At 33.8% G+C, this 12,271-nt stretch overlaps 1 protein-coding gene across 1 annotated transcript in view; it reads right to left on the reverse strand.

Annotated features, from left to right (window-relative positions):
- The window catches only part of LOC110373863 (solute carrier family 7 member 14), a 146,495-nt gene that overhangs the window by 45,664 nt on the left and 88,560 nt on the right, over positions 1–12,271 (reverse strand). The window contains exon 10 of the mRNA XM_064036975.1: positions 3,658–3,841. Within this exon, the coding sequence (XP_063893045.1) occupies positions 3,658–3,841 (184 nt within the window). The remainder of the gene's footprint in view (positions 1–3,657; positions 3,842–12,271) is intronic.

Raw genomic sequence — 12,271 nt, forward strand, 5'->3', positions numbered from 1 at the left:
ATACTCTGTATTATTTGCGTAGCTAATGTAATGTGTTTCTGAAAGTGGACGGAGGGAACTTCAGTTTATCTAATTAAGTCAAGAACAATATTAGTGTTGCACTTGTGTGTTGTGCTTTTAAATCCTGTTTGTGCACTCAGGAAATTAACTGTCGAGGATTATTGGGAGAGTAAAAATATGTAATTTTCTTTTGTGGTTGAATTAAGTTAAGCTAAGTAATGTGGTCCTGACTTGTCATCAACGGTGTTATAATAAAAAAAGGCATTTGTAAGAAATACAAAACACAAGTAAATCGTCTGTTCATCTTTTTTATAATGGTATCATAATTAACTGCCCTCATCAAGTTTCTTTTTGACAGGATCTGTATATTTATTGAAAAAGCAAAATGTTTCTTAAAGAATTCTTCATAGCATAAAGCAAGAAACACAAATGCAAGCAAAACCTTTGACGCATTATTCACTATTATTCCTGTATTTTCACCTGAATTTCAGAAGAGAACATAAGCCCTTTGCTGTAAAAGCGAGTATTTCCACGAAAAGCATTTGCTTTGAGAGTGCTCAAAGACTCCAAAATTTTGGAAATTACTGGTAAATTCCATTTCCAATAACTCAATGAACCAGAGGGATTTGCCAGCACTATTCATTGGCGATCGTGAGAATTTAATGCATGTCGAACCGGTCCACTAGAGTATTCATTAAAATCGTGACGAATCGGGCACAGCTTGTAATACCCACAAAGAGAAATATGTCTAAAGGGGATTCCATTTTGTGTCACCGTCCAGTATTACGAATATGAAGCCTTTTGGTAGCATTGATAATAATTGAACTGAATGCATTAATGCAGCATCATCAAAGCATTATCTATTCATTGACGATAGTAAGAATTTAATTCATACCCGGTCCACTAGAGCATTTATTAGAACCGTGACCAATAGGGTACTGCTTGCAATACCCACAAAGAGACATGTATGTCTAAAGCGAATTCCATTTTGTGTCACTGGGCAGTATAACGAATATTAAGCCTTTTGGAAGAATTGATAATAGTTCCACTGAATGCATCAGTGCAGCATCATCAAAGCATTCTGCATTGACGGTAGTGAGAATTTAATTCATACCGAACCGGTCCACCTAGAGTCTTCATGAAAAGCGTGACGAATCGGGCATTGCTTGAAATACCCACAAAGAGAAATATATGTCTACAGGGAATTTAATTTTGTATCACCGAATAGTATTACGAATATGAGCCTTTTGATAGCATTGATAATAATTCTAATGAATGCATCAGTGCAGCATCATCAAAGCATTATTCATTGACGATAGTAAGAATTTAATTCATACCGAGCCAGTCCACTAGAGCATTCATTGGAATCGTGACGAATCGGGCAATGCTTGTAATGCCCACAAAGAGAAATACACGTCTAAAGTGAATTTCATTATGTGTATCCGACTAGTACACATTGCGAATATGAAGCCTTTCAGACGCATTTGATAATAATTCTACTGAATACATCACTGAACGTGTGTACATCATGACCAATACATGACCAATCGGGAATATGATGACGAATAGGGCTTATGTTGTACGTATTCAAAATAATCTATTGACAGAGTCTAATTTATATTTGTGATGTAAATATATGAACAGGCTGGAAAATGCAATCTCATTCAAATTAGTTCGTCGCATCGTTGGTTCGTTGCAAAGAGCAATTTTGTTAAATTAACGGGCTCACTCTATCCGAGTAATTACTAGTAAAGTATACGTGCATGTAGTGTGTACTGTGTTATTATTGGAGGTGACTTCTAGGACTTTGGGACGTGTTAGACATAGTTGTGAATAAAATAGAAGATGAATATATTACGAGCATTTTAACAGAATAATAATGTTTTGTTTATCAATTACTAACGGTTCTTCAAACCATACAGACAGAATTGAGTTGCTGGGGAGTTTGTTCCACCACTTGTTCGTCCCAGCAAAAACACATAGAAAGTGTTGAAGGGCGGGCGTTATGGGGACTGTCAAAAGTGCTGATTTTCAGCCTAATTTGAATAGATGACTTTTTCCTGCATAACTTAAATGGAACTAAATAGAAGCACAAAAATGTGAATATTTTAGGTACTGCATTCACTGTTAAATCAAATTTCTGAGTCTCCAAACCAATTGCTAAAAAAGACACCAGTTCAAAATTTTTATCTTCCGTTACCTTAAACCTTCAGTTAACTAAAGCGGTTTTAATTAACCTCGGCAGCTATCGAGAGAGCGTCGGCGCGTCAAAGAGCAAGTGTTGGCAATTATTGACGGAGCACCGACTGGATACCGCACGTTGGTTTGGTTAACTGTTGAATCAACTATTGGTTTAAGTTCAACTGTGTTACAGGTATTGCATTTAGTATAGTTGTTTGTTGATTTTGTGAAGTATTTATATTGTTATTTTAAACTTGTAAATTAATAATTGAGCTTTTGGCTAGATTATATTGTAAATTGTTAGTGGAATTAATATTTCATCAGCTTATCATGATGATTAACGAAGATATATGGGTATTTATGATATAGTCAGGATCCAGAAAGTCCAATAAGCTGACACCCAACTTACTGTAGATGTCGTATGATGAGAAAAAGTTAGGCGAAAATTAAACCAATTCAAATTGCAGAAAGACGGATTCAGCAATAGATCGCAATTGGTTGATATAATGGTGATGATGAAATTACAAGAATAACGTAGTGTATAAATATGATGCGTGTTGTAAGGCCGATCCCAACATTATCTGATTAACTATAGATATAAAAAAACTACAAAAGGTAGTGAAAACTGCTACAAAAAGTAACCAGCTTATGAATTTTATTTACCGATCTCAGAGCGACAGATGTCAGCGGTTCGCATATATCAAAGTTTTACCTCCAGGATTTAATATATTTTTACGACGTGTCATAGCCGTGTCTATCCGGGTGTACGTCTGTGTGTACAGTGTTCCTGAATGTAGCAATAAGCCGAATGGTTGTCTATCTGTCAAATAAACGGGGTTTGCATGTCTGTGGGTGATTTTTCTAACCCTATGATTGTAATATGATATGTTTGTGAAATGAAGTATTGAATATTGAAGGTTTGATGTTTTGAAATCTATTTTTATTTGTTTGTTAATCTTATATTATGTAAATATTTATTAAAGCTTCATTCTAGAAGTACGTATTATAAATGCGAAAGTTCATGAGAATGTACGGGCATAATTTTGGTAAGTGTTTCTCAACATATTTATTCGCAAGTAGTCTTTCACGCTAAAACCAGTCTTACCAAGCGGTATTTGGATGCTCAGGTAACTGGCTTGAGAAGGTCAGGTAGGCAGTCGCTCCTTGTAAAACACTGGTACTCAGCTGCATCCGATCAGACTGTTAGCCGACCCCAGCATTGTTCAGAAAAGGATCGGGAGATGATGATTCTATCACGCTAAGACTATTGGGTAATGATATAATAGATGATATTGGACGGCTCACAATGTATGAATAATCCATAAGCTACTTTCTATGTGCCTACATCCCTAAAGACACAACTGAAACATGACGAAATTCTTATATGCTACTTTTTATCCATGTGCGTTCATCCCTCTGGACGCTAGTTCAACACGATGAACAAACTATTCATAAAACAAAAATAGCTACACTTACTTGAAGATCAATCCATCAAGAGCCATGGCATAGACAACTCGGGGCATCGGGAACATTGACCCGAACATAGACACTGTCAAGCCGGCGAGGGCCCCAATAGCGACGATGTACTTGCAAGTCGGGGCGTTCACGTGGGCGAACATTTGTACGAGAGCCGAGTCGGTGTCTACCTGGTCGTACGGTACTGTGGACAAAGAAAATTTGAGGTTATTGAGGAGCTAGGTATTTTATAAAAAAATATAAAGATGTAAAAAAATATTCTTAAACTTTTTTGAGTCTTAGTAGAAATAACGAGACGAGTGAGAGCGATTTATTATGGTAGTGTGTATGTATTTTGTGTCTTACTTTAACGTGAAATTGTGGTGAAACGGGAGCCTATGTACTATAAAGAAATAGTTAATATGATTCCAGATTTATAGTAATTTCCGTAATTATCCAATAAGATGAGAAATCTTAAAACATTTATCTTTTCTAATAGGTACATGTTATAAAGTATGATTGCAAAGTAATCAGTATAACTATGTGTGTATCCGTCACACTTTCACTGAATTAAATGATTATCGATTTAAATAAATGAAAGGTACACAGATTTATGATGGCATCTTTTTATCTGGCAAGGAAAAAGTTCTCTCTACTTCTGTAGTAAAACCGCATGTATGGAAAATCAATCAACAAGTTACGTAGTTCCTGAAACCCAATAAATACCAACATTCAAGGACCCACATAAATGTATTGTGAAAACTGTATTCACCATCCATTATAAACCATCAGGATAAAAGGCAGTATGCAGGTAGGAAAAGCATTAAATTATTAAGTGAATTGTTTTAAGCTCACAAAAATAAATTTACTTAATAATATTTACCGGACCATTTAAAAGCGTATACAGAGGTTGTGCTGATCGTAATTTAATAAAAACTTTGGTTCCTATAAAGTGATTATTCTGCAGTATTTTACCTGGTGTATTGCTTTTAATTAATAACTATCGCGTCATTTTAATTGCAGTGCAGTTTGTCATGCGGAGTACCTTTTTGGCAAAAGGTGAGGAACACTTATTTTTTTTTTTATTCTTTATCCCACTTTATATGTCCTAGTTTTAAATAACAGTTTTTTTGTCATAGAATACCTATAGTTCAATTGTAACGTTTCTGGCAATATTGTAACGTACTGTGTATACGATTTTCCTTTTGTCTATTACAGTTACCTCTTGAGACGTTCAGAATCGAACCTTCACACTCATAGGTACTTGAGAGACTAGTGCTTGAACTGCTTGTATATAAATATATATTTAATGTAATAAAATCAATTGTGTCTCGCGTATATCAGCGCTCCAACACAACGGTTTAATCAATGGGCTACTACGAATATCTTTAAATAATAACCTAACATCTAAAAATATTAAAATAAAACTACTTTTACGGATTTTATCGCGGTCATGTTAATATTATTTAATCCGGACGTTTCGGATCCTTTACACAGCATCCATGGTCACGGGCAGACTAAATATTAAGTATTATATTAGACTAAACGTCGGGATTAAATAATATCTATACTAATATTATAAAGCTTTTTTGTTTGTTTGCTTGAACACGCTCATCTCAGGAATTTCAAATATTCAAATATATCAGTGTTAGATAGCCCATTTATCGAGGAAGGCTATAAGCTACTTTTTATCCGGGTTCATGCAGAGGTTCCCACGGGATGTGAGAGCAACCGCTGGCAGAAGCTAGTGTATAATATACCGCGATAGAATCCTTATAAGTAGTTTTATTTAAACGCCTAATATTCGCGTAAGTGTCAGAAAACAACACCTAAAAATATTCCCAAATACGCTATTAAAGGAGCAAAATAAAGGTGTATTTTACTCAAAGAGCTGAAAGTCGGGTATTATGTCGAGAAGCCGAGAGACTCGACTGTTGACAGAAGCCTTCGGAACCTCAATAATATTGAGTAGAAAGACTGTTTACGGTAACAGTAAGCTTATTTACACAAGTTGTTTACATCAAGGAAACTGTGAAGAAAAATATGGCTTTAAAACGCTTTTTGAGGTGAAAATGTGTGGTGTTTAAAGTGCTGTAAGATTGTTTGTAAGAAGGTTGTAAGTAGTTTTGGATGCACCTTTTACTTTTTTAATGTAATGATTATTAAAATTGTTTATTTCGGTCAAAGTTAAGGTAAATTGACGGGTCCTGGCTGTCATTTGACTATCTTAAACTGCTGGAATTATATGCCAGTAAGTGAGACTATGTTTTTTTTAAAACTAGAATAGCTATTTTCTTATGAAACTGAATTCTTGGCTTATTTTTCATGTTCAGAATGAAACAATATCTTGTACGGTCTTTGTAAACAACAATGTATATGTGAAATAAAATTAAAAAGGATCCGTTAAAGTACAAAGTAAAAAGACTAGGTATATCGTTATTGCTGAGTAATGTTGAGCTCACTTTATGGTCGAAATTATGGGTTCATGACTTAGGTCAAAGTAAAATATGTATGAAACACTGATATGAATGAATTACTGTAAAGCCAATTCTTTTTTAATAATGAAATATTTTTTATCGCAACAGCTTTGTCAAACTCTAATTCTACGGTAAAAAAATCTTTACTTTTAAATACGTCCTACACAATAGTAATTTTACACACTTTTATTCATATCATTTTTTTGAGTTCCACAATTTTTTTGACAAGGTGTTACTGTAGACTTATAGCTGAGGACAATAATTGTGACAGCACGACACTATTGGGCATTCAATGCCTGTATGTAGTTTGATTCATGCCCGCGAATCGCTTTATTGGTCCTTCTCGAACCAAAGCTTAATTCAAAACTATTTACTACAACGATCGTTCAGATGTAAATCCTAACTTAGTTGTACAGCCACGCTTGCTGTTACTCACAGCATCCACTTAGGAACTTAACAAACCAAGTTCCAGGCCATGTCTTACATCTTGTGTCTTTGTTAGAATGCTGGTGCTAGTTTCACCATGATTCGCAATGTTTCACTTCTAATACCGTCGCGTGTCTGTCTAAACCTGTGTAACTCTATGGTATATGAAACTATGTAAACTTATGTAGTGAGTGATTACGTCTAGTGTACGCATGCTTCAAAGAGTATGTTAAGTATGAATGTGGAAGGATGGAGAGGCAGGGGTAGACCGAGGAAAAGATAGATTGACTGCCTGAAAGAGAACATGACTCAGAAGTTAGTGGAGTATGACGTCTGACAAAGAGAAATGGAAGAAAAATACATATTTCGCTGATACCAAATGGCTTGGGAACTTGGGAACATCTCGAGAAAACCTGGACTATAAAGAGTAAGCGTGGTGATTAACGCTCAATCCTTCTCTGTGTTAGAGGAGCCCGCAGCCCAAGCAGTAGGACTGCAAAAACTACAGATGATGATGGGCATGTCTATATGTTTGTAAATCTGTGGACGTGTGTTTCTATGTCATTCAGTACATTTGGGTTGACTTCGAAACCCAATTTTGGTCTCTAAGCAAAATATCGACGCCAATACTTGGCGGAACTTTATGAATTTGCGGTAATCGGTTGGAGAAGAAAATCGTCGGTATATCGTACATTTGTGTAGACGAGTGTACGTAAGGTCAAAGTTTGTAGCTCTATGGGCCTGTAGAAGCTGAGAAAATTTTGTTTTCATGTTTGGATTCCCACTCGTGGTGAGTAAAGTTGTTCTCGATCTGTTTTTATTAGTTTGTTGTAATGTTTGTTGTAATATACGGTAGTTATAATATATCTTAACTCTTATAACTTCTTGGTACTAGTAAAATAAATATAGAGAGAGAGAGTAAATTAGACAGAGTTTAATTATATTTTCTTACTAACTTTACCATCAAAGTAAACATTGTGTACAAGTTCCTAATTAACCAATTAATAAAGTTTAAGACCGTGTGGGAATCTAATAAACTTAATATTATATGTCTGAATTCTTGAATATTTATATGATGAATATTTTTTAAACAAATATAATATTAGGTTACGTTCCAAGTCCTCGTTAACAAAGAAGTTGGCCAATATTTTTTCAGCCTTATAGATCCATATGGTGATTAACGAGGCTCTGAATATTAAAACGATTAAGTAATCGGCCGGTATCAGACCAACTACAAACTTGGCCACAATTGTCTTTAAAACAAACTGTCTGCCAGGCTCTTTTAAAATTTTGTATTTTCTTTTAAACACAGCATTATAAAGTTCAATTTATAAGCTGACAATTAAAGCCTGCTATCCTTATAAATTAAAGTACTTAGAGGTCTTTTAAAAACCTATAACCATTTACAGCTGGTATAAAACTATCAGTTAATTTACAGGGTGGTCAATAAAACAGACCATTTAGTTTTATTTTCTCACTTCGCATACTAGCAGACTTAACATAAAACCTTAGAGACTTTAATAAGCTTTGTACTAGAGGGATTGTAAAGCGTAGTTATTAGAAGCTATCTGTGCCGCGCAGTTTTATTTTTATTCGCATTCCGAAAGAACTATAACTTAGTTGTTAACGAAGGCATGCGCGGACCACAATAAAAATATATGTAAGTAAGGGCAGGATGATAATGAGATTCCACCAATAGCACGCTTTTTTTAACGATGGCAAAAATCATCAAATGACCCCTTTTTACCCGAACTTTTTAGCTATATTATATTGCAAGTGCCTGTAGCTAGGCCAAAACTACAAAAAAAGCCCGCATAAGCTTACCGTTATTAAAAATTTAACTGCATTCCTACAAGGGATTCCTTCAAACGCAAGTATTTTCTCACATTGTAAAATCTTTTCAAATGTACATGTATTTATTTCTAAAATTCCAAAATGCACGCACGGCAAATATTCGAGCCGGATATTTTCGCCGCATCACTTCATATAAAATGCAAGGAAATGCTACCAGCGTTTCCGATATGGTTTACATTTTCAGTGTTCGTTGATCTGAGTGTGCAATTGACAGCTATGCAGGCATAAAACTAAAACTATTCTTGAGTTGACTTGCTACTATATCATAAATATGTAATTGAGTGTGTTTATTTTTTGACCCTTTAACTTTTGGCTGAACAGAATAAGATTAAATGTTGTTTAGTGTTATTTTTTAACCTAGCGCGCTAAAATACGACAAAAACCTACCTACATGGAAATACAATTAATACAGGTACAAAACAGTACATTTCTCGTGAAACAATAGTATTGGTATAACGGAACGTGTTAAAGCATTGGGGATTAAGCCGCTGTTACTCAACATTAGTGGGATGTGTGCAGGAGTGAGGTTTGTGTGATTCCGAATATAAGCAGTAGTGTTATGCGTTTTTAGATTAAAGTTTTAAATACATCTTGTTTTATTTTTAAAACTATTAGGTTTTGTTGTTGTTTTATTTGCTGCTGTAATAATAGGAAGCGATGAAAGGCCCTATTGTAATAGACTATGCACTATAAGTACATTACTATAAAAAATTTCGTGGTGACCTAATGCTTAAAGAAACTGCTTCTCAAGCAAGAGTAGGCATCTTACATAGATACGTAGGTACTTTCCTAAGTTATGTATACTTTCTAAGTGTATCATAGACACCAGTGACTGATTTAGGTAAAGGAAAACTGGAATTCTGTTATCACCAACTCGTCCTATTAACGCTCAATCCCTCTGTGTGAGAGGAGGCCTGTGCCCAGCAGTGGGACGATAAAAAGGCTTATGATGATGTACCAAACCTAATCCATCTTATTATAAAACGTGGTATCAAGAAGTACCCGCTTTAGTCCACTGATTTTGTTCGAGACGGTGGTTTAAAGGTGGTAAATGAGAATGTACTTTTTTAAAACCACGTTTTATAATAAGGTGGGATAAGTTTAATTCTGATTTTGCCTTAGCTTTCCTTGCTTCTGAAAATAAGAAGCGAGATAGGGTAAAACCACGGTCTATCGGTAGTCCTCATAAATGTTATTTTTCCTTTCTTGTTTGTTTGCATATCACCGTGCAGTTTTCACCCATATTTTGTGTTACGATATGTGTTTGTTCATGTATCTATGTTTATTTTGAAATGCTCTGTTTGCTGTTGTTTTAGCATATTACGAAAACATGTTTACGTGAGAAACGAGTACTGGTATTGATGAAATGGATACTGTGTTTTTAGCACGTTTTTATTAGGTCGACCTGTATGGAACTATGTCATAGAATCTAAGGTAACTAAAACCATCTTTCAAAGATCGTAGCGACATGAAAATTGGCAGCTGTATGTAGTTTTGGTGACAATACAATAATATGGTACAGTCAAACGTATCTGATGATGGAGCCGGAAGGTATGAACTGGAACTTCTTGAAGGACCATTTTATTATACATGTGTTTTTACTTGTTAGAAATGTCTTATAATGATTTTTACGTGTACCTATAAAAACGTGTTTTTTTATTGTTTTTTAAACTGGCAATTTGTTTGATATGAACACAATATAAAGAGAAGAATAAACAAAATTCATTTATGAATTTTATTGTTACTAGAAATATTTATTGCCATTCCGAGCGTAACAAAGGATGAAAATTATTGCTATTTTGTTTTAATAAAAGAGCATGTAACGGGAATCGTGCACAAATAAACAGATATTTAAACTATCAAACATTGCTTACTTTTAATTGATATTGAAAATATTTACAACAGACAATAAATCAGGAATGTATTATTTATACCCACCCACATGCACACTGCAGACGAAACAGTCGGTCGATAGTTAAACAATTTTTTTTTGATGAAAATCCTGATTCTAATCAAAGTTTTCAGTTGGTCTGATTCTGGTTAAATACCGGATCTCTGCAATGTGCATACTGCCGTTTATCTACATACTGATTTTTGGGTCCCAGCAAACTATCGGCCGACTAAACGTTTGCAGTGTGAGGATACTCTTAATTGAAATTTAAAATATTTATATTATGCAATAAAACAGGAATGTATTGTTAAAAATCCGATATTGTATGGAAATGGACAATACATATTGATTCAGAAATTCAGTGTTCACATAAACAAAATATTTGCATTATGAAATTCTTTTGATGTATTTTCCGAGTTTTAATTAAACATCATAAAAGATAATTTATATTAAAATCAATGCTGTAATTTTCAATAATTTTCGCTGTAAATATATTAAAATGATAAAACCAAAGATGTGTAGATAGCATTTAACAGATTTTAATGAATTTTCGGCTTAAAGCAGATTGAAAGACTGATTCGGAAAAGTTGTTTTAATGATTTATTTTGGCGTAATTCGAATGATTAAATTATATCGTATTAATGAGAAATGGATTTATAGTTGAATTGTTTTATCATATTCGAGAATAATTATTGTAGGTATATTTGGCACGGGTAGCTTTTAAATTGTGAACATCCTGATTAAATTATTATTAAATTAATATTATTATTTAATAAATTATAATTTTGTATTTTTATCATTTTCAAAAATGGTTTACAAAACATCATTGTGTTAGTTGTAATGTCGTAGTTTTCTAGTGTGGAGTTTCCAAGTTGTCTGCTGGCAATTTAAAGTTTATGAACATGTCGAAAATCTCGATGACCAATAGAAATATTTAACTCACATGAACAGAAATCATTTATGGTGTTATAACAAAAAGTTTTATCAAATCTTTTCTTAAACAATTGTCAAAGATCAATTTAATTTCTTTGTAACAACACGATTAATATTTAAACTAACTACAGAAACACCTGAATTCCCAACCAATATTGGCACCTAACCACCTACCTAGTTAGAAGCGGATATTTAACTCACAAGCCCTCCCCTTCACGATGCAACCCTGACCCATTCACCGAGGGAAGGAACATTGCACGCGAAATGCATCCAGGTCAAGCTACGTGACGTCATAGTATGGCCACTGCATGTGTTGAATATTCTTGTAATAATATGCCTCTTAGGCATATTACAAGTTAAGCAATTCTTTTGCCTACAGATTAAATATATCTACGTAGATTGATAAATAGAAAAAGCATTAAAATTCTTAAAATGAGAATTCTTTTTTGGGAAGCCTGATAAAATTAACATGTTGTTGAATTATGGCCACTAGAATCTAACGCTAGAAATGCATCCAGGTCAAGCTAGGTGACGAAACTATACGGGCTGCAGCATTCGCGTGGTACAAGACTTATAATAATGTGCGTCAGAGACAGTTAAGAAAGACTATAAAATTGTTGATTTAAAAAACCACGACATTTATGTTTAAAACATTAGTTGAATACGTTACTTTTTAAAAAATAATTGAATGTTTTATTTTGTGAGGGTTATTGATTGGCACGCTTATATTTATTAGGACCTGTATAACTATGTAATGTAACTATGTAATTGGCAGCTGTATGTAAACATTAATTTTATTAATTAAAGTCTTGTAAACAATAATTTCTAAAAACTTGCTTTTATAGTTCTTTTCAAACAATTACTTTATTTTATTTAGTTGCCTTTATTATAGCTGTTAATTATTGCAATTTATTCAAATAACCTTGTTATTCTCATATTTGTATGTCCATAAAATGTAACTAGAATTGTCTCTAATTATTTCAGACTCTCAGTTATTACAGGTTTCTAGAAAAATCTAATCAAACCCTTTGTCAATAACAGTCTTTGTGCTATC

The sequence above is a fragment of the Helicoverpa armigera genome, chromosome 1 (genome assembly GCF_030705265.1).
Source record: "Helicoverpa armigera isolate CAAS_96S chromosome 1, ASM3070526v1, whole genome shotgun sequence".
Lineage (NCBI taxonomy): Eukaryota > Metazoa > Arthropoda > Insecta > Lepidoptera > Noctuidae > Helicoverpa > Helicoverpa armigera.